The following is a 23382-nucleotide window of genomic DNA, read 5'->3' as shown; positions in this document are numbered from 1 at the left end:
ATTTTCAAAATAAATTATGAAGAAAACGTGCATATAATGACTAGTGTGACTGTGAAGAACTTTCTCATGTGAGATACGCAACTCAAGCCCTATACATCTTCTCTTCTAGTTTGAATTTGTTTCATCTATAAGTATAAGTGAATCTAGTTTAACACCACACTCTAATTTTCTCATCAAACAAAGCTCAAACTCTGTCGTATCCAGGTTCTATTCTCTTAATTTTGTGTTCATTAATTTTTTTTCTCACAACTTTACACGTTTGTTTCAAATGACTCATATCTCAATTTAATTTGGTGTGAAGTTACATTTTTTTACTTTAGGGGGGTGTATTGGATTAGGATTTTAAAAGACTTTTTTAACAAAAAAAGTCTTTAAGATTTTAAAAGACTTTGTGGGATTGTATTGATTCTGTAAGATTTTAAAAGACTTTAAGGGATTTATCATACTGACTTTTAAGGATTTCAAAGGATTTTATGGGATTTATCACACTGAATTTTAAGGATTTCAAAGGATTTTATGAGATTTTAATATTTCAAAGGATTCAATGAACTTTAGCGGAAAAAGAACAAACTTACAACCGTGAATGATAGAAATAGTAAACAAATAATTTTTTTTTTCCGAAACAAAGTGATCTCTAGATTCAAAATCGAGCTTGTACCGGTACATCAAAAAGAGAAAAACAAATAACTGCATAACAAAAAGATAAAACAAAATATATTTCGTAAATAACAAACTAGGAAAAAAGCAAAATATGTCTTGCTGGTAATGAAGTTTCTTAAAACAAGATTATCTTTAGATATTAGCATCTCCCAATATGAAAAGGGAAATGTGATTCACTGAATCACCGTTTAGAGTAGTATCACGGTATTCCTTGTACATCTCTCCACATATCTAAACCTAAATTAGTCCTCCATATATTAGCATCTTCTCGTTCTTGCTCTTGTGTTTGAACATTGAGTTCATCATTATTGTCTTCATGAATAGGTAACATTGAAGATGAAGATGAAGACTCGTTAGAAGGTTCAATTGGAAATTCATCGGAACGACATTCTTTGCGAAGAAAGTTATGAAGTGCTGCACATGCCAACACAAGTTCTGCTTGTGTCTTAAACAAAAATGGAGGTGCTGACTTAAAAATTGTGAAACGCGATTTAAAAATACCAAATATTCTCTCAACCACATTCCTTAAAGACGCATGCCGAAGATTGAATAACTCTTTTTCATTTTCAGGGTCATTACCGTGACCTGCAAAATCTTGTAGATGATATCGCACACCTCGATGTGGAGCTAAAAATTTGCGTCGATTAGCAAATCCGCAATCCACCAGAAAATATTTACCTAATTAAATTTAAAATACATATAAAATAAGTATGAAAGTGAAAGAAAAACAACATCAGTATATTTTAAAAATTAATTACTTACCGTGGGGCACTTTTAGTCCATTCTTCCTTTTCAAAGCATCATTTAGCAACTTGGAATCATGGGCTGAACCCTCCCACCCGCTGAGAACGTACATGAACTCCAAATCAAAATTACAAGCAGCTAATACATTTTGTGATATCCTTCCATGACGATCACGATAACTGCTTACATCTCGTCCTCTTACCAATGCAGGAATATGCGTACCATCAATAGCTCCAATGCAATCCTAAAAGTGTATTCATATATAACCATAAAAAAAATATTATTATAATAAAGATGATTATATTTACAATTCTCTTATAATTAGATAATGATCACATACCTTGAAGTAAGGATAAAATCTTGTGCTTTCCCTTATTTTTGCAGGCACGCTTGAGGTTGGTTTAGCCATCAAATCAGGTGCTATTGAGTTCAAAGCCTTCAAAATCTTGTGAAAATTTTCACTTGCAGCAAATTGTGATCGGCCAAATGTATTTCTAATTATACAATATCGAGTATTCTGACCGACAATCTGTAAGAACGACGCAAGCATTTCTTCAATACAAATAAATCTTGTATCCACCAAAGGTGTTTTTTCTCTTATAATCATGCATAACTTTCGGAATACATCAGGATACATTCTATATACTTGTCGAAAGATTTCAGAATCCCCATTCAATGACTTATGTATATAGTCATATCCCTTACTTGTAATTCGTCGTCGAGTTAATGGACGTTCAACATGTTCACCACGCATCATATTCAAAAACTGATTTACCACGTGCATTAAAGCATGAATTGCCATCATATACATGTATATGGCTTCATACAATTCTTCATCTGTTTCTTCATCATTTGTATCATCATCATCTTCATCATCATCATCATCATCTATAGCTTCAGTATCTATATCTTCACTCATTCCTTCATAATCAATTTCTTCGTCCTCTATGTCATTGCCATGATTATAAGACAATATTTAAGGTAGTGTAAGAGTCAATGCAAAGTTATATATAAAATACTATAATGAAAATATAATTAAATTTTAACCACATTAGTCTCACAAAACATACAGAACTAAATTCTTCAATCCAAATACAACCATTAGTTAAACAAAAAAAAAAAAGCAAACCAAATACTTTAACAAAAGTACAACCAAAAGTTATCTGGTGCTATGAATGTATCACTATTGGGATCATATGAAAAATCTTCCATTCCAAAACTTTCACTTTCTTGCTCAAAAGTTGTTGCATCAGTATCCTCAGGGTCTAATGCTATAGAATTATTCCCGCTAGACACTCCACCTCCAACAACAATCTTCAAATAATCATAATCAATCATACTTTTTCCTTTAAGATTTTTGTGAGATGGATGGGACTAAAAAACAAAAAAAATTCACTATTAATATACTATAAATATTACAAAAAAAAATAAAAATCAATCATACTTTTAAACGATTTTGAACTTAGCTCACCTTTAAGTAATTATTCCATACTTCTTCAGTAGCCGTGTAAGTCTTCGCAACGGAATCCCATCCAAAACCAGAGTTGTTACGCATAAACGTTGACATCTTGTTGTATTGATTTCTAAACCACTTCATTCGGCTCAAGTAATGATTATAAGTTTTATGTGATTCAGTTTTGGCATTGAGCTGAGGAAGGATAGCTCGCTCTACATTTTGTTTACTAAGGGACCCATTGGCATCACGTAACCCTCTATTTATAGCATCCACCAAAAGGTACAACAACTCACTAGTTTCCTCCATGGTCCAAACTACATAGCCATCTTTGTCCTTACCCTTCCCTCTATTATTTTCTTGTTGTGAATCCCCCATTTAATCACTAATATATACATATATAACAAACTAGTTATTTCACAAGAACAGTTTTTTTTCCTAATTGCCAAAAGTATAGTAACTATATACCAATATATATATTCAATAGGAATAACAAGAAAAAAAATACCAATAATAAACTTAACACTCATAATAATAATAAACAAAAATCAAGTATCAAACAAAAAAAAATTGCATTGACAAGAATCAGACAAAAAAAATTAATCGAACAAAAAGAAGACAAAAACTATAAAAATAATTATGCTTTTGAGTAAAAAACATTGATTTGATAAAAAAAAAAAAAAAAAAAAAGTAAGGACGATTGGTTAATCGCGTTCCATCGACACCGTTGAACGTGGGAAGGAAAAAAGCAATCGGCGTTGACGAATTTGCCAATGAAAAAATAATCTGAGGGACGATGGGGACGGGGAAGATTAGCATAGCATAGTATTGAACAAAAAAAATTAACCGAACAAAAAAAATTGCATTGGCAAGAATCAGACAAAAACAAATAATAGTAATTGATATGGACAAAAAGAGTATACAGATAAAAAAAAGTAATTGAAACAAAAAAAAAGTAATGGAAAAAAAAAAAGAGAATCAGACACAAGAAATGGAAGTTGAAGAATTTGATAGAGAAAAGAAAAACCTGGCATGGAAGATGACGGCAGAAAGGTTTGCAAGACAATGGCAAAATCTCAAGGGTTTCTGTGAGATTGTTGGAAGAGATATTTTTAACTAAAAAGTCTCACAAAATCCATTCCATCCAAGAATCCATCAAAATCTATAGACTTTTGAATACCAATGGACAATTCATAAGTCATGAGAAATCTCAATTGAATACCAACGGATTTTGTTGCCTTAAAAAAAAAGTCATGATTGTCTTGATTGAATACCACAAGATTTGTTTACATTTTATAAAAGTCTTGATTGAATACCACTAGACTTTTTCATTCTAAAAAAGTCTTTTAAAATCCCTTGAAATCCCAATTCAATACACCCCCCTTAGTTTTTCATATATTTGTTCTTCAATATACCTGCACTATACTCCACCCTTTTTCACTCACGTTTCTCTAATCAGCGTCTAATGTTATTCATGGCTTTGTCTATACTTCATTCGTCCCTTATCATAGGAAGCAGGAACCTCTACATAAAATTATGAATATTAACAAAAAGGTTTAAATGCATTTTTGGCCCCTATATTTGTCATGGTAACAATTTTGGTCCCCTATTAAAAAAATCACTTTTCAGCCCCCTAACTTCACCCTTCTTTGACCCCCTCTAATTTTGACCTGATCAAAGGCTATTACTAAATTAAATTTAAATGAAAAAGAATGATAAGAATAATTAATAGCCTTAGGATTAAATCAATGGTCAACATTAAAAGATTCAATGTAAGTGTTATTGTGTCCCTTCTTTCTAATAAACCCCATTTCTTCTTCTATTCTCTTGTTCTCACATCATCTTCATAGAGAAATTCCACCACCACCATGACTATCCACCGCCACTTCCCTTCACTAAAGGGTCACCCTTTATGTAAAACACGGCCACCGTCACCTCTTCAATCGCTTCTCTTTCTTCCTCTATTTTTCATCCAGATCTAGATTAGAAAAATCAATTTCAAACAAAAAATAATGGAAGGTTGAGAACACCGGCGCGGTGTTCCATAAAATTCTGCTATTGTGGTTCCACATCACCACGTTTTTTGTGGTTTCTCACTTCCTCCATCGGACATGATTTGCGCCTTATCCCTTCCTTCTTCATAATTATCATTTGACTTAATTCCTCCTTTAATTGCAACTTGAATGCACCCAAGTTTTTTGAGTTTCTAATTAATTGTCCCATCTATTTTTTCTTCACTGTAATTGGTGGAGTTTTCTTCTTTTTACGATTTACCACAAGCCACTCACCATGAGTATTTATTCGCACCTTTGAGTTTTTTTGGGTTTGATTAGTTGATGAATTTGAATTTAGAATCGAAGGGTTTGATTTTTTTGGGGTGATGAGTTATGAAGATGATGTTCTTGTCCTTGTTCTAGGTTTTTTGGTTTTGTGTCGATGGATATGAAGGTGATGGAGTTTTCTAGTTTCTGGTTATGTGTTGATGATATGGAGACTGATCGAGCTTGACTTTTCTGGGTGGGTTTGTGTTGTTCAGAAGGAGAACATGAAGTAGTAATGAGTGGAGAAGGGAAAATTAGTTAAGAGAGGGAGCATGTGAGTTCTTTAAATCTTGATCACCGATTTTTAATCCTAAGGCTATTAATTATTTTTAATTTCTTTTTTTTGTTATTTTTATTTTAAATTACACAGTAACCTTTGACCAAGTCAAAATCAGAGGGGGCTTATGGGTTGCAAAAGCAGATGAAGTTAGGGGGCTGAATTTTTTTTTTTTTTTTAATAGGAGGCTAAAATTTCTACCATAGCAAACATAGGGGGTCAAAAGTGCATTTAAGCCTAAGAAAAATTATATATGGAGTAGTAAGTTTGACTGAAATGTGTGTCGTGTTACATATTTTTCCCTATAAACTATTAATATCATAAAAGACAATATGTATCTATTTTTTTATTGGTAAATTAAAAGGGAGCATTTCTATAAAAAAAAATTATCAATGCACATGAAATTTTGTGAAAAAATACTTCGATGTGCTAGTTTAGTGGTAAAAGTTTGATATTGTACATGATTTTAAGGTATTAATTTGAGTCTTCTCGAAGACAATTGTAAAAATACTTTAGTGCAAAATCATTATCGGTTGCTTAATTGTCCATTGTCGGTGGTGTTGGTTTTTTAGGAGCTATTGTTAGGTGATCCGACATTTTAAGGGTGCTGATTGTTTTTCTTTGGAGTTTTTTTTGGTGTTTTTATTTTTCTCTTTTTGGTGTAATACTTGGGATTTAATCCCCTTATATGTAAGCAACCTTTAGCTCTAATAAAATGGTGTTTAAGATATAAAAGGGAGAGAGTAATATATTTTGCCATTAAAAAAATATTTTAGTGCCACTTATTAATAATAGATTCCCCTTTCTCAAAAAAAATTCTTAATATTTTTTTTAAAAAGTCTTAAATTACATGACAAAGAAATAGTGGAAATATTTTTAAAAAGAAATGGAAAAGATGTCATATAAATGGTGAGAGGGAGTAATAAAAAAATACTAGTGTTTTGATCATTAGTTTATGTCAGTCGAGTGTTTTTATGGACAAATTTTTCTTTATGTCAAGTAGCCTAGTGGATAGAGCTCACACAATTAAATGTGTAGAAATGGGGTGTTCGGAGTTCGAACCCCGGCCCCTACATATAACATGCAATATCCCTACCAACTGATCTAAGCTCACGGAAATTTTATGGACAAATTTTTCTTTATATCATGAACCGATGCTTAAGATTATCTGAAATATTAACGATTATTAACAACACTATTTAGAAATAAAAATTTGTGACATTTGTCTTATTTACGGCTAAAACAGTGACTTGATTAATGTTGGTTGAATACAAGTTAAATATTTATTTTTCGTTGTTTTAAATAAAATGAATATCAGTTAAATTATTATTTCAATCTTATAAATGCAGCTTAATTGATAGTTCTAAGAACATTTAACTACAGGGGCAAAGGTTTAAACTAAAGATTTTCCACTTCTCTACACCGTTAGTGTGTAAGTCTAGCAATTATGTTACTTACTAAAAAGAAATATTATTTCAATTATAAAAATGATGAAGATTATTAACATTTACTATAAAAAAATAAAAAAATAAAAAAAAACGACATATTTCGTCGTTAGATTTTTAAATATTTGTCCTCGTGAGTTTAGATCAATTGATATTGACAATACATAAAATATACAAGATATGGAGTTCGAAACCCGGCCACAAAAAAAAAAAAAAAAAGATTTTTAAATATTTTTTAAGTATTAATCCACGACCTCGTTTACTTTGTACTGTAGTTAATAATATTTTAAAGGAAAGATGTTTTGTTTTGTTTTAATCAATAATTATGAATTACTAATAAAAAAACTCCATGACAGATCAGCATGTGTTTTGTATCTAGAGATTTTGTATTTTTAGAGGCAATACTTCTACTATTGTTTGGTACAACATGCTCAAGTTCCTTTGTGAAGGCCGAAGATAAAATCAAATCAGCTGTTTTTCTGTCCCCTAAGTTTGAACTTGGACCTGGATCAGTTATCAATAAACATTATTATGATATTGATTTTCCAAGAGGGCATATAGCACTAAAGAGTTTCAATGCTGAAGTAGTTGATGATGCTGGTAATCCTATACCTCTCCATGAAACCTATCTCCATCATTGGCTTGTTCAAAGACATTATCAAAGAAAATATGTCACACACACAGAAGATGTTAGCCACATGATGCTTCAAAACTCTGATCATGTTCTTGTAAGGAACAGTGGCATATGCCAGGGAAATGCTATTTCACAATACTTTGGACTTGGGTCAGAAACACGAGGAACGACAACAGATATTCCAGATCCTTTCGGTATAGAGATAGGTAATCCTGAAGAGATTCCACAAGGGTTTGAGGATAAATGGTTGCTTAATGTTCATGCCATTGATACGCGAGGCGCAGAGGATAAATTAGGGTGCACTGAGTGCAAGTGCGACCTTTATAATGTTACAGTGGATGAATATGGAAGGTCTATTGGGCCAGATTATAAAGGAGGTTTGTTATGTTGTTATGACCATACACAATGCAAGTTGAAGGAAGGTTTTGAGGGTCCAAAGAGAAGTCTCTACCTAAGATACACTGTAAAATGGGTTGATTGGGATGATTTTATAGTGCCTGTTAAGATATATATACTTGATGTTACTGATACTTTGAAACCATCAGATGATTCAAAAGGATTGAACTCAAACCATGATTGCAAGGTAAATGAATTCATTAAGAAACATTAGTTTTTAGAAATAGATTCCGTGTAGTTGGGCTACCCTAGATTCACGCAGACAAATCATCGGTTGATGATGGATCAAGATCAAAAAGTTCACAGAATATTTAGCTTTTGATTATTTTAAAATCAATGACACTGGGTTTGGAATCCCTAGACCCTTCAATCTTGATCCAACAGTCATTAATGTGCTTATTGCGTGTATGTAAAGTCTGTCGACTGCAGAGAATCCTTACTTGTAGTTTTTGTCAACTCAATTTAACTCTAAAACATAAAACTAGTCCATTACTTTGTTGGGTATATAGTGAGCAACATGAATTTATTTGTTTCAGACTGAGTATCAAGTTGAATCTTGCGGCACAGACCATAAAGAAAGAAATGGTTGTGTTGATGTGAAGAGGACAAGTCTCCCACTACAAACTGGTGGCTATGTGATCTATGGTGTTGCTCATCAGCATTCAGGTGGAATTGGATCAACTCTATACGGGCAGGTAATTTACAATTTTCAATTGCAACAGTTAGCGACAAGTTACAACTTACAGTAATACTCAAAAATATTTTGATTTGAATAGATATCACTTTTTAGTGGCATAAGTTTATTGAAAAAAGAAATCATTGAAGGATCTAATCGATAACGATTCTGCTCCTTAAGAGAGACTCCCGATTTACATCATGTATAGCACCGACACTTAAGATTAAAGATGTGTTCGAGTGTCTGACACATGTTGGACCCGAGACACATTTGTGATTAAATATAATCACTTCTATTTGATCATGTGATAGTTTTCAATTGAGGCTAACAAATGCTTTTATTAACAAGAAAAAGGTGTATAGTAGCTTGTTTAAGAAGTTAAATATGGTATAATAGATTAATAGCTTGTTTTGCGAAATATGTGGATCATGTTTTCAGGATGGCAGAGTTATATGTTCCTCTATACCAAGTTACGGAAATGGAAATGAAGCTGGGAATGAGACAGGCTACATTGTAGGAATGTCCACATGTTATCCTAAACCAGGTTCTGTCAAGATAGTTGATGGTGAAACTTTAACTCTAGTGTCTAACTACAGCAGCACCAAGGAGCACACTGGAGTAATGGGACTTTTCTACTTGTTGGTGGCAGAACAGCTCCCAGATCAACACTTCAGACATTCTACTCGTTCTTCATTTTTTATGGATATAAATAATATGCTTTTAGATAATTAGTCACATATTTGTAATAAATGTGGAGTGTTATTATGGATTGTAGCGAAGTAATATATGATTTGATCAAAAGAGGAATAAAGACAAGTCTGAGTGTGACTGAATAATACAAAACTTTCTGCATTTGGCTAGCTATAGGATGAAGACAAGTATGAAGTTTGCATCAATGCCGTGTTCTAGTGATACATAGTGTGTAATTATTTTGGCTTAGTCCACTCTTTCTTGTATCATATGGCTATGTGGTAAGTTTGCTGTAACGTATAGCTGCTTAATTTAAAAGGGAATTGCTTAGTACGAAACGTATCTGTTTTTATCAGATTGCCACAACCCATAAGCCTTTTTTTTTTTTTTTTTGTGTTTTGATGTTACACTTCACAAGTTATATATACGCCGTGAATATGGACAAACCAAATATGGTTTAATACTTGAATTGAAATCATGAATGTTTGGAAGTTGCTTCAAACATTTGAGACGAACTTGCCAAGTGCAGCTTATTTTTGAAACGGGTGTGGCTTGGCTTGGTCTCTATAACAGACTTTGCATGCATAATTGGTTTCCTAAAAATCGTAGTATTGTCTGATTTTAATTACACTTGTAGCAAAAATTGTTTGAGAATTTAATTAATTAATTAATATAAATTCAAGTGGCTAGTGTGATAGCCTGATATGAAGAATGTCTTCTTCAACCAGATAGCCGTCCCGTGACAGAATAGTATAGTTTGATGCATTGTCGGCCTTGTTTTCCAACCTATATTATATTGTTTGACTTTGTTGTTTGGAGTTGGGACCACAATGCTAGTTTTTTTTTTTTTTTTTTTTTACAATGACAAAGGCAAAGAAAAAACTAACTATTCCCTGAGGAACAAAATGCAAGCGGCATCGCTTCCGACGAGATTAACAAGACCAACAGGGGAAAACTCGTGAAGAGGAAGATCAATATCAGAAGAAGCTCTAAGCTTTGCCATTAAGTCTGCACACTGATTTTTCTCTCTAAGAGTGTGAGAAACCGTTACGCTGGTATGGTGAAGCAATTGCTTTATGTCTTTGATGAGAACAACATAGATGTGATAACACTCAATGGGGCCATTTATAAGATTAACGCAAACAAGATAATCAGAGTAGCAAACAAGCTTTGTATAACCCAAATCCTTCTCCATGATCAGATTGTGATAGATAATAGAAAGCTCAGTCAACAAGATGTCAAATGATCCTGGAATGAAACCAGAGAAACCCGCAATGAATATACCTGAGTCATTGCGCAAGACTCCACCAAATCAAGTTCTAATAGGAGTGTCATGCTAACTACCATCCACATTAAGAATAGCACCCGAAATATTATTATTATTCCATCTGATGTACCTGTTAGCCATATCAATAGAAACAGAAGGGGAAAAATTGAATACAATGCTCTCAATCGAATTCTTAATGTTGCAAGTAAAACGCAGTCATGACCAAGTTTCACCACTCAAACACATAAAATTTCGATGCTGCCAAGACCACCACACTCCAACAGAAAAAGTGGTAGCTTGATAACCCAATGCTAGTTTCATGATTGTTTTGAAATTAATTTTTAATAGAAAAGAAACAAATCAATACTCTCTCCGTTTTTAAATATAAGCAAAATTGACTTTTTAGATTCATTCATTTAATAATGTATGTGGTTCTTATTATGGATCATATGCATCATTAAATGAATGAACTTAAAAAAACAATTTTGCTTATATTTATAAACGGAGGAAGTATTATGGTTGCTATTTTGAATCATGTTTCCAACTCCGTTTCAAAATAAACGTCGTTTTAATTTTTTTCACAAATATAAAGAAATACAATTATTATAAAAAAATATATATATATATATAATACAAATTTAAATATAAAATTAAGGTTTTATAAAATATAATCAATCCCTTCTTACCTTTGTGTAGAAATTTGTAGATGATGTTATATTTAAAACCAATTTTTTTTAATGATTTTATAATTGATCTAGACAAACTGGTGGCGCACATCGAAGATGAAGTGGCGCGTAACACCACTAGAAAATGTAAAATTAGGGAGGGAGATTAGTGACGGAAAAAATAAAATTCCTTACAAATTCCTTGGTCGCAAAATTTAGTGACAGAATTAGAGAGGGATTTTGCGTTTTCCCTCTCTAAATTTCCCTCACAAATTTTTGCTTTTTTTAGTAGTGATAAGAAAGGTTTACTTAGAATGGTGTAGATTTTGCATCCGGTGTCAGAATGACCCGAACTATACCTTTTCGGAAAGTCCGGGACCTCACAAACAAAACCAATGCTTGGTCATGACGTAGGGGTGAATTTAGTCATTCGAGGTTGTCTGAAGGCCCAAAACCTCATTTTAATATTTCGGCATATTCTAGATTTTTCTATTTTATTTCAGTATGTTATTTTTCGGCTCATACAGGTTTGTTATTTCCTCTAATATTTAAACATAACTTATGCAACCTAAGAGACACTTTTTTCATTCAATAAAAATTATCGAGACTTTTCTCAATTCTAGTGGATTCTGTAAACCCTTATTTGATAGGTTTGTCGTTTGCAGCCTATCTATTTATCTTTTAGGTTTAGCATTTGCTAACCCTTATTTTCGTTATGCGTCAATAACTAAGGACAAAATTAACACCCATACAAATTAAGAGACTTAATCTAACTTACCAATTCGATCTTATTTATGAACGAAATTTGGATCAATTGATGTCCGATTGAGTGTTCCAATTGCCTAAGTGTGTTGAATTGCCGACTCATGCTTTGTAGTTTTCTACTGTATTAATGAGTGATACGACCAAAAAAATGAATAATGAGTCCACCTTTAAAAAAAATGAATAATGAATCCAAGAGTGATATTAGCAACCAAAAAAAAATCCAAGAGTGAAATAAATAATGAATACTGGTAATAATAAAGGAAAAGTAAAATGACTGAATAATGAATTCAAATAGTTTATCAGTTCCTAGCTACAAAACTATTTACAAAAAATTGTTCATATATAAAATCATCTATAAATATATTTATTACTCTTTTTTAAAATATATTCTTTATTGATGCGGAGCATCATTTTGTTTTGGGTATAAAATTAACATTGAATACATTTATATATAAAGAATAATATAGTAATAATCACATAAATTTCAGATAAATTTATTACTTTAACAACTTTTTTAATAATCATGATTTTTGTTATATTTTTTATAAAAAAATTCTATCATCTGCAAATTTACACATGTTAAAAAAATTAAAATTGTAAATTTTGTATTAAAATTTGTGGATTTTATATTAAATATATAATTTTTTAATAAATAATTGTTGATTTTCACTAAAAATTTGTTACTTTTAGTTCCTTTAACATATACAATATAACAACAATATTGCATTTGTTAGATAAAATCTTATATGAAAAGGGAAGTTGAGTAGCAAATTTGGACTTTACTTTCCCGTGGGTGAAAGTAATCTGAGGACGTGGCTCTTTAGAAAAACACTTTCATTCAATTCAACCCCAATCATCTATCTATAAATACGTGTGAGTCTATTTGAATGATACAAACCATCTCACACACTCTAAATTTGAGGTACGCAATCTGTTCTACATGCTGTTGCTTTTTATGTTCCTCAAATCTTACTTTGGTGTGATCAATTGTTAATACTTCATATACTTGCACAGCACTCCACCCTTTTGCCTCAACTTTCTATAATCATCATTTATTGTTAGACCTAGATTTGTTGCGGTCCACATGTAGACGCATTCACATATTAGAATATGTTCGATTAAAATTGGATGATTCAAAATTCAAGTCGATCGATGTTTTATAATAGTAGAGTAATTATTGAAATATGCATTTTTTAAGGTGTTAGATCTAAATCGGACAGTCACTAACGTTTTGACCGCATGGATGCATGAAAAACTTGAATCAGAGAATCTATTTCCCTCTATTGCTAATTATAGGTTTTTTCTTATTAAAAAAAAGTTGTTTGGCTATCAGTTTATGTCATAATTAAGGTTTGGCTATAACTTATGTCATAATTAAGGTTTTAAAAATCTTCTCTTAGGTGCAATTTGAAAACTCTGTCTGCCTTGTTTATTTTTTAAGCTTAATTATTCAATTCTTTGGAGGACTAGTACTTTGCAAGATTATTTTTTTATCGCTATATATATACTCGTTTAATTGCAGAATTTTGTTGTACTAATAATCTTTTTTAATGAACACAATACATTTTTCACAATATTCTGTTTAATATATTTTTAGTCAATAATTAGTTAATTACTAATACTTAATATTTTTTTGGCAGATCAACATGTGGTGTGTACCTAGAGATTTTGTTTTTTCATTGGCAATACTTGTGCTGTTGTTTGGCACAGTACCATGCTTAGGTTCTTTTGTGAAAACTGAAAATAAGATAAAATCAGCTGTATTTTTGTCCCCGAAATTCGAGCTAGGACCTGGATCAGTTATCAATAAATATTATTATGATATTGATTTTCCAAGAGGTCATGTAGCAATCAAGAGTTTCCATGCTGAAGTAGTTGATGAAGATGGTAATCCTATACCCCTCCATGAAACTTATCTTCATCATTGGGTTGTTGAAAGATATCATCAAAGTAAACATGTCACACACACAAGAAATGATGGCCAAAAGATGCCTGAAAATTCTGATAATATTATGGTAAGGAACAGTGGTATATGCCAGGAAAGTATAAATAAACAATACTTTGGGCTTGGATCTGAAACACGAGGGACGGCGACTGATATTCCGGATCCTTTTGGTATAGAGATAGGTAATCCTGCAGAGATTCCAGAAGGGTATGAGGAGATATGGATGCTAAACGTTCATGCCATTGATACGCGCGGCGTGGAGGATAAGTTAGGGTGTACTGAGTGCAAGTGTGAGCTTTATAATGTTACAGTTGATGAATATGGAAGGTCAATAAGGTCAGATTATAAAGGAGGTTTCTTATGTTGTTATGACTCTAAACAGTGCAAGTTGAAGGAAGGTTTTGAGCGTCCAAAGAGAAGCCTCTACTTAAGATACACTGTTAAATGGGTTGATTGGGATGATTTTATAGTGCCTGCTAAGATATATATACTTGATGTTACTGATACTTTGAAACTATCAGATAATTCAAAAGGAATGAACTCAGAACATGATTGCAAGGTAAACAAATTCATCAAGAAACACGCAGTCGATGCACAATAAATGTTAGATCAAGATCAGTCAGTTCACAAAATATACAAATTTTGATTTTTTTTTTTTTTATTAAAATCCAAAATACCTAGATTGAAATCTAGGACCGTCCGATCTTGAACCAACAGTCTATGTCGATTGCGTGAATGTAGAGTCTCGAGATTGCAAGGAATCCAAATTTGTAGTTTGTTTGTCTCAATCTCGATTTAACTCTGAAATGTAACACTAATCCAATGTTGGGTATTATATAGTAAAGCAATATGGATTTCTTTGTTTCAGGTTGAGTATCAAGTTGAATCATGCACCACAAACCATAAGGATGGAAATGGTTGTGTTCATGTGAAGAGGATAAGTCTCCCATTTCAAACTGGTGGTTATGTGATCTATGGTGTTGCACATCAACATTCGGGTGGAATCGGATCCACCCTATATGGACAGGTAATTTCCAATAGTTACATACAGCTTACTTTTATTCTTAAATACTTGGTGTAGCGTGATAGTTTGACCTTGCAACCTCAATAAACATATTTCGAATTTTCTTGGGGTTAATCTCAAAATTGTCATTAGTGTCATTTTATTAAAATTTATGGATTATGTTTTCAGGATGAGAGGGTTATATGCTCTTCAATACCAAGATATGGAAATGGAAACGAAGCTGGAAATGAGACAGGCTACATTGTAGGAATGTCCACATGTTATCCTAAACCAGGTTCTATCAAGATTATTGATGGTGAAACTTTAACTTTAGTCTCTATCTACAACAATAGCCAAGAACACAATGGTGTAATGGGACTTTTCTACCTATTGGTGGCAGAACAACTCCCAGATCAACACTTCAGACATTCTACCCGTTCTTCATTTTTTATGGATGTAATGTAAATAAAAAAATATTTTTATATAATTAGTCACATATTTGTAATATATGTGGAGTGGAGTGTTATGGATTGTAGCGAAGTAATATATGATTTGATCAAAAGAGGAATAAAGACAAGTCTGAGTGTGACTGAATAATACAAATCTTTCTGCATTTGGCTAGCTATAGGATAAAGACAAGTCTGAAGTTTGAATCAATATTTCAAATGCCGTGTTCTAGTGATGCATAGTGTGTAATTATTTTGGCTTAATCCACTCTTTCTTGTATCATTATGCAACTGTTGTACCAATATATCTGCTTAATTAATGTAAAAAGGACTTCAATTCAGCATAGGGACCGGCCACGGATGTGGCTTGCTCTCTAAAAATTAGGGGTAGTAACACTTTTGTTGACATTGATGATATTGATCAACTACAATGTTACAAGTGACTTTCTTCTTTCTCTTTTACAAGATTTTTTTTTTTTTTTTGTACACTTGTGACATTATGGTTCGCCAATATTATCAATATTAACAACTACAATGTCACCCAAGTATTAACCCTAAAAATGACAATGCATTGCATGCATGATTGGAGAAGATCTTCCCATATTGTCCAACTTTGAAAATAGCAATTGTTATTTAGAAAAGGTCAAATTGACAACAAAATAATTAATATTTGGGAGTCATCTTCCTCCAAAATTTTTCTTTTATTGAGGGCGTCTTAACAAATTCATGAGCCCTGTTTGATGTAAAAAAAAATTGAATTTAGGCTCAAAAAATAAAAATAAGTCATTTATAAATTATTAAAATACACACTTCAATGGGACTTGAACACATCATAATAGACTAACCATGTAACTGAAGCATTGTGAACAAATTGGAAATTATTCACTTTCAATGTATATAACCATTATTTTACGACTATTACTTTTCCCACCCTACAGCCTTCTCGCGCGCCCTATGATTTTGACCAAAATACCCTTTGTTCGGATTGTATAATCTGAATCAGATTGTTAGTGATTTCCAGAAACAGAAATCCGGACCAGATGTTATGTAATTTTTTGTGTCTTTCTTTGATGTCAAGGGTCTCTGTTGACCGTTATATGAACCACACACAAGCTGCAATGCATTGCAATTGTAGGGTTCCTATGAACGGTCAACAATGACCATGACACCATCGACACCCCTAAAAAACTAAAAAAAACATTTGAAGAAAATGTAAAAAAAGAGGTGAAGTGAAGAATGTAGGTATTTGTTGAAGATGGAAGCCTATTTATAGGCTAAAACAAGTTCTAGGTCATTAATACAGTCAATGAAAACGTGTTAGTGGTTGTTGTAATCGTCCAAACCCACATTAGTGGCTCTAAACCTTTCCGGATTTTACATTCCGGAATGTCCTTAGCCCTATAGGAAGTGCCAACTTTTCCCTCGTTCACCACCATTATCGCATTAATTCGGAAAATATATTTCGAAAAACAGATGTGCTTTCCGGAATGCATTAGTCATGGCCGGTGGTCTGCACCTCTCGCTTTTGTCGTTGGTCAAGTAAAAAAAACGTGGTAAAACACGTTTTTTGACTGCATTTATGGCCTCCCAGCCGTTTTTGACCCACCCCTCCCTATAAATAGCCTTCCAAACCCCACCATTTCTCACACCATCCTCTCCCACCCTCTCCTCCTCTTCTTCCTTCTAACACCATGGTTTTCCATTGTTGGCCTTTCATAGATAAGGGTCTCGTTGAAATTTTTTAGGGTTTGTATGAACGGTCAATGAGGATGGAACCGCGCTGCTACGAAGTGCGGTTCATCTGAGGGTCAGTGTGGTTCTTAGCTTGGCCTGTCTTGGCGTAAGTTTGAGCACCGCCCATCTCCCTCAGGGGCATTGTTTTCTTCTTCCCGCCCTCCTCTTCCCTCCTCCTCCGGTTTTCCTCCAATAGGCAAACCACTGGTATGTCCCATCACATACCAATGGTTAGGCTCTTAGGAGATTAGAATTAGGCTCATAGGATATTAGAAATAGATTTAGGATCTTATGTAATAAGCTTAAAAAGCTTGAAAATTATTGTAATGTATTGTTCATATATTAATAAAATGAGTTGTTTTTATGTTTGTGTCTTTTTATTTCTATTTTTTATTTTATTTGCATTTTATTTTACGAATTTTGAAGATTAAAATTGAAAAACTTCTGGTAAAACATTATTTCAAATTTTCAAATCCGGAAACATCTGCAAAATTCAAACAATACCATCCGGAAAACGAAATCCAGATCAGGGATAAAATTGGAAAAAAATAGGGTGCACGAGGAAAGACATAGGGTGAAAAAGTAATAGTCTTATTTTAATGTCTTACACGTAAAAAAAAAAAAAAAAAAAAAAAAAAAAAAAAAAAAAAGTATTTTGGGTCCCAAAAAGTTTGAGGATCAGTGGCATAGCCCAGTCTCGAAGGGCCATGTGATGGCCCTGCTTTTATTTCAAAAAAAAAGACTGTTCTTTGTAAATGCAAAAGTATCCCAAAAAACTTAGGCATATGTGAGGGTTGGTAGAAGAACAGCCATCATTTTTTTTGGTACTACCCATTCTTAATTTGTTCTTTATCATATCTTACTTTTTATTAGAACATATTTATCAAACATGCATGTAGAAGTACTATCGAAAATAGGTTCAACCATATCTTATTTTTTAGTAAAACACATTTATCAAGCATGCACGTACAAACATACTAATCAGCTTGAGTGCACTTACATTGTAGAATGAGGGAAAGATTATATTCTTTGGAATGGAGGAGTAAAATGTGGTGATTTGTTATAAGCATTAAAATTCAATACAATCTAGAGAATTAATAACTACAAAAAAAAAAAAAAAAAAAAATTGAACAAAAGAAAAAATTATACGAGATTTAGATATTAAATTCGGGATTTAGGGATTTGATATTCAATTTTGGGATATTGATTATCGATTCAGGAACCAAAGGGACCATTTTACTTTCACTTTAGTCCATGTAACACCTCATGCATGCCACCTCGTTAGTTAACAGAAGTTTTTAACGTCAAGAACTAAACTGTTAACGAAACTGCACATTCAAGAATTATTTTGTATTTAATTATGTGTCATAGACCTTTGAGACAACAAGATGCAGAGTCCAAAAACCAAAATATCAATTTACTCAATAATAAAATTCACTTCAAATCAGAAAAGCAATTTGTTGGCCTATAAAATTGGTTGTCAAGTTTAAGGCTAACAATTGTTTCTCTAACTTGTTATTTACTAATGTTTAAAATACTTTTGATAAACTAACCTGAGTTTAATTGTATTTTTTTAGGAGAGTTTAATTGTATTGTTACTTGCCTTTTGTTAAATCATTTGTTGTACTTCCTCCGATTCTTAACACAAAAAGAAAAACAAAAAATCATCAAAACTAATTTATTTATTTTTTGGTACATCATCAAAATTAAATTTAATTATTTTTTGAGAGAAAAAACTAAATATAATTATTGATTGTTGCAACTTTTTTAATGTTTTTATAGATAACTATTTTATATCCACTAATAATAAAAGACAAACATTAAATGAAGGATAGAAAAATCTTTTATGCAATAAATATACCTTAAAAGTTAATGACTTTTCTTATAAATAATAAAACTATTAAAGGAACCGGAGGGAGGAAGTAGTAAAAAAATTCATCTTGTGCTCAATGTTGAAGTTGAAGATTGAATATGTGTGTTATTCAGCATCGAAAAATGCAGTTGCAGCAGACTTCAAAATTTTGAATTTTGTGTTAAAAATTAATTTATGTTTCATCATTATATTAATAAATTTGAGTTGAAGCCACGCGGTGTCCCAAATGTGAATGCATCGAATTCAATAAAGAACAAAAAAAACGAGAGTAGCTAATTAGGACTTTACTTTCCCTTTTGTTTACATAATAATAAAGAAAAATGAAAGGATGTGAAAAACGTTCTCATGTGAGGACGGTGGCTGCCTCTCTACACATTCCATACATATCATAACGATACTCTCTAAATTTCTCGTCATTCCAGCCTCTCTCTTTTCAGGTACGCAATCCTGTTGTTTTTTTATGTTCTTCAAAATTACTCTTTTATTCTGTATTACTACTATTATCTAGTTAGTAAAATAAAATAATTTTCGTGTTAACCCTCCGGTTTCTAGGGTAGAGGCCTTTGTAATCCAGAAGGTAAGTCATGTCTGTTAAAAAAATAATGTGTCACTCAGTCAATCACTTGGTTCACAAGTCATTCAATTTTATGAAATACTAATAAACATTTTTGTCACAGATCAACATGTGGTTTGTATGTGGACATTTTGTATTTTCACTAGCAATACTTGTGCTGTTCTTTAGCACACCATCATTCTCAACTTCTTTTTTGAAGACTGAAAATAAGATCAAATCAGCTGTATTTTTGTCCCCGAAATTCGAGCTAGGACCTGGATCAGTTATCAATAGATATTATTATGATATTGATTTTCCAAGAGGTCATGTAGCACTCAAGAGTTTCAATGCTGAAGTTGTTGATGAAGATGGTAATCCTATACCCCTCCATGAAACTTATCTTCATCATTGGGCTGTTGGAAGATATCATCAAAGAAAACATGTTACACACACAGAAAATGATAGCCACAGGATGCTTCAAAACTCTGCTGATCATGTTCTTGTGAGAAACAGTGGCATATGTCAAGAAAATGTCATTCCACAGTACTTTGGCCTTGGATCCGAAACACGAGGAACAGCAACAGATATTCCGGATCCTTTTGGTATAGAGATAGGTAATCCTGAAGAGATTCCAGAAGGGTTTGAGGAGAAATGGTTGGTTAATGTTCATGCCATCGATACGCGCGGCGCAGAGGATAAGTTAGGGTGCACCGAGTGTAAGTGTGAGCTTTATAATGTTACAGTGGATGAATATGGAAGGTCTATTAGGTCAGATTATGAAGGAGGTTTGTTATGTTGTTATGATTATACACAGTGTAAATTGAAGGAAGGTTTTGAGGGGCCAAAGAGAAGTCTCTATCTAAGATACACTGTAAAATGGGTCGATTGGGATGATTTTATTGTGCCTGTGAAGATATATATAATTGATGTTACTGATAGTTTGAAACCATCAGATGATTCAAAAGGATTGAACTCGGATCATGATTGCAAGGTAAATGAATTCATCAAGAAACTAGTAGTTTGTGGAAATGGATTCCATGTAGTTGGGAGAATACCCTGCATTCACACAGCAATGTACTGATTTTGATTGTTTTAAAATCCAAGATACCTAACTTGGAATCTAGGACCGTCCGATCATAGTCTAATGATTGCTGATGTGCTGATTGCGTGAATGTAGAGTCTCTTGACTAGCGAATCCGTATCCATAGTTTGTTTCTCTCAATTTAACTCTAAAACACAAAACTAGTCCATTACTTTGTTGGGTGTTTAGTGAGCAACATGGATTTTTTGTTTCAGGTTGAGTATCAAGTTGAATCTTGTACCACAGATCATAATTTGAGAAATGGTTGTGTTCATGTGATGAGGACAAGTCTCCCACTACAAACTGGTGGCTATGTTGTCTATGCTGTTGCTCATCAGCATTCAGGCGGAATTGGATCAACTCTATATGGACAGGTAATTTGCAATACTTACAACATACATTCATTCTTAAGTACTTTCAAGTCTCCCACTTTCTGGATGCATTGCTTTATTCAGAAAGTAATAGTGGAAGGGTCTAACCAATAATGACTCTGCCCCTTTAAAGGGACTCTAGACTATCACCTTTTTTTTCATTAGTCTTTCTGTGTGGCAGTTTTTAATTGAGGGTAACAAATGTTTTAATTTACAAATGGTTTAAATTATTGGCAACTGAGGACTATCTATGTTCTTTTTTGTTGAGTTGATTGACACGGGTATATGGTTCAGGGGTAATCTTATCAACCAAACTGTAGCATTTAAACAGAAGTTGTAATATATTAAACTAGACAGTAGACACAATTGGCCGAACGCCATGATCAAATCTCGAGTGTTTTCTGTTTGCATTTTTTGCATCTGTTTACTTTTGTATTAGGGTTGCTGCTCTAACGCTTCTAGTTTTGATCAATAAGTTAAACATTGTGTAGTGGCTTGTTTTCTGAAATATGTGGATTATGTTTTCAGGATGGAAGGGTTATATGTTCTTCTATACCAAGTTATGGAACTGGAAATGAAGCAGGAAATGAGGCAAACTATATTGTAGGAATGTCCACATGTTATCCTAAACCAGGTTCTGTCAAGATTATTGATGGTGAAACTTTGACTCTAGTGTCTAACTACAGCAACAGCAAGGAGCACACTGGAGTAATGGGACTTTTCTACTTATTGGTGGCAGAACAACTCCCATACCAACACTTCAGACATTCTACTCGTTCTTCATTTTTTATGGATATAAATAATATGCTTTTAGATAATTAGGGACATATAAAGGGTAATATAAGTGGAGTTTCATGGATGGTGTCAAAGTAATATATGATTGATCAAAGAGGAATAAATACAAGATTGGCAAGTGTAACTGAGAAATTACACTTCTCTTTGTATTCAGCTAGCTATAGGAGAAAAACAAGTATGACACGGATGTGGGTATATTCTCAAGTTTCCATCAGTTTTTTGATGCTGTGTTTTAGTGATATACCTATATAGTTTGTATTTTTTTTTGCCTTAATTCACTCTTTCTTGTATCATATGGCTATGTGATAAGTTTTGACCTTTTGAAAGAAAAAGATGGGAAAACTAGCTTCCACAGGTGGCGCCACTGATATACTCTAATCATGTTGACGGCGTTTGACAAAAAGCAAACGTCGTGATGTTTGTTGGGAAGGGTGTATACCAACACTTTGAGGCTTAAGTCACTAAAGAGAGTAATGAATGAGAGGTTAAAAGATGTATGTACCTTGAGTTATGTCCAAGAACCTTTTTATACAGTTGATGATGTGGTTGTCGAAGTAGGCGTTAGCGAGCACAGATGGTTGTAACTATTGATCTTTGTACTTTGTTTATGGCCGAGGACATTACAAACATGATTCTATGTCTTCAGACCGCCTGGGGACAGCAGCAATGCTAGAGTAAATGTCACGAGGGTGGCAAATATAGAGTTTTTAAAATACTTATATATTAAACTTGAGAGTTGAATATATTTTTCAGCTCTATACAATTATATTTCTCAATAGCTGTTGAAGATATTGAAAGTGTCAAAACAATACAAATAAATTTTGATAAATAGATTTCTTTGACGTGGCTAAAATATTTTATTGGAGTAGCTTAAAATAAAATGTACTCAAATCATTCAAGATAAATAATTTTTTTGGGTAGCCAAAGCTACCCCATCCTCACAAAGGTTCCGCCCTTGCTTGGGGATGATCGGTCAACGTGAGCCATGTGTTTTTGGGCTTTTCTCTGGTGCTCTTTATACGCATGTCAAGGGTTCATGGGCCAAATGGACCTTTTGAGGCCGCTAGGTATTACGTAGGCCTTTGATAACCATATTAGTTGTGCATGTTCGAAGGAGCAATGCAATTGAAAAATTACTTCAACCACCGTAATTTTGTGAAGCTACAAAGTGTAACATTTGTTAAAATTATGATAACTTACTATGATTTTATCCATCTCACGGTTCACTCAAATATAAATATGGACGAAGACGGTCTTTTTCAACCAGGGATACGTGACATGATGATAGTCAAAATACCCCTTGTCAGTCTGGTTAGATGCTAGTCATTTTCAGGCTTGTTCTCCAAATATTGTTTGATTTTGTTGTGAGTTGGGACCACAATGCTAGTTTTGTGATTGTTTTTCAACCTGTCATAGAGTTTCGTGATTGTTTTGAATTTATTTTGTAAACAAACAAAATAAAAGATGAACAAACCAATGACTTCGTACGTAACTCATTCTTTTGTTCTCATATGATTTGTTTATATTTGTAATTTTGTTTTTCACTTTTTCACACCTTTCGTCCTTCATTGGCAAACTAGAACAAATT

At 32.9% G+C, this 23382-nt stretch overlaps 5 protein-coding genes across 8 annotated transcripts in view; 3 read left to right on the top strand and 2 right to left on the bottom strand.

The window, feature by feature from the left end:
- LOC25493376 (uncharacterized) overlaps positions 1-22423 on the top strand; it is a 32139-nt gene extending 9716 nt beyond the window's left edge. Inside the window, exons 1-4 of one of the 2 annotated variants that reach the window (XM_013601862.3) lie at positions 19286-19431; positions 19672-20538; positions 20844-21002; positions 21528-22423. In XM_013601862.3, the coding sequence (XP_013457316.1) occupies positions 19678-20538; positions 20844-21002; positions 21528-21821 (1314 nt within the window). In that variant the 5' untranslated portion in view covers positions 19286-19431; positions 19672-19677 and the 3' untranslated portion in view covers positions 21822-22423. Of the gene's footprint in view, positions 1-19285; positions 19432-19671; positions 20539-20843; positions 21003-21527 lie in introns of those variants that run through there. The other variant, XM_024781143.2, reaches the window with a different exon arrangement.
- LOC25493378 (uncharacterized) lies at positions 96-9634 on the top strand. 2 transcript variants are annotated; one of them, XM_039832526.1, is made up of 5 exons: positions 128-204; positions 5275-5452; positions 7257-8117; positions 8467-8625; positions 9045-9634. In XM_039832526.1, exons 3-5 carry the CDS (start codon positions 7263-7265, stop codon positions 9336-9338), a joined length of 1308 nt encoding a protein of 435 aa, XP_039688460.1. In that variant the 5' UTR covers positions 128-204; positions 5275-5452; positions 7257-7262; the 3' UTR covers positions 9339-9634. The 2 variants fall into 2 exon arrangements, with proteins under 2 accessions (XP_013457318.1, XP_039688460.1); XM_013601864.3 differs by lacking the exon at positions 5275-5452 and having other exon boundaries at positions 96-204.
- Positions 753-1813, bottom strand: LOC112420916 (uncharacterized). Its single transcript, XM_024780726.2, has 3 exons — positions 1745-1813; positions 1423-1648; positions 753-1338 (listed from the first exon to the last, which is right to left on the bottom strand). Exons 1-3 carry the CDS (start codon positions 1811-1813, stop codon positions 860-862), a joined length of 774 nt encoding a protein of 257 aa, XP_024636494.2. The 3' UTR covers positions 753-859.
- On the bottom strand, positions 2082-5275 carry LOC112421067 (uncharacterized protein At2g29880). Of its 2 annotated transcripts, XM_024781145.2 has the most exons (3): positions 3885-5275; positions 2876-3242; positions 2082-2778 (listed from the first exon to the last, which is right to left on the bottom strand). In XM_024781145.2, the coding sequence occupies exons 2-3, from the start codon at positions 3233-3235 to the stop codon at positions 2542-2544; spliced, it is 597 nt and encodes a 198-aa protein (XP_024636913.2). In that variant the 5' UTR covers positions 3236-3242; positions 3885-5275; the 3' UTR covers positions 2082-2541. The 2 variants fall into 2 exon arrangements, with proteins under 2 accessions (XP_024636913.2, XP_024636914.2); XM_024781146.2 differs by lacking the exon at positions 3885-5275 and having other exon boundaries at positions 2876-3322.
- LOC25493377 (uncharacterized) lies at positions 12772-15728 on the top strand. The gene is made up of 4 exons (XM_013601863.3): positions 12772-12915; positions 13634-14497; positions 14807-14965; positions 15131-15728. The coding sequence occupies exons 2-4, from the start codon at positions 13640-13642 to the stop codon at positions 15404-15406; spliced, it is 1293 nt and encodes a 430-aa protein (XP_013457317.1). The 5' UTR covers positions 12772-12915; positions 13634-13639; the 3' UTR covers positions 15407-15728.
- Positions 22424-23382: the final 959 nt, after the last annotated feature.

Source organism: Medicago truncatula, chromosome 4 (assembly GCF_003473485.1).
Source record: "Medicago truncatula cultivar Jemalong A17 chromosome 4, MtrunA17r5.0-ANR, whole genome shotgun sequence".
Lineage (NCBI taxonomy): Eukaryota > Viridiplantae > Streptophyta > Magnoliopsida > Fabales > Fabaceae > Medicago > Medicago truncatula.
This window is presented reverse-complemented; position numbering and strand designations above follow the sequence as displayed.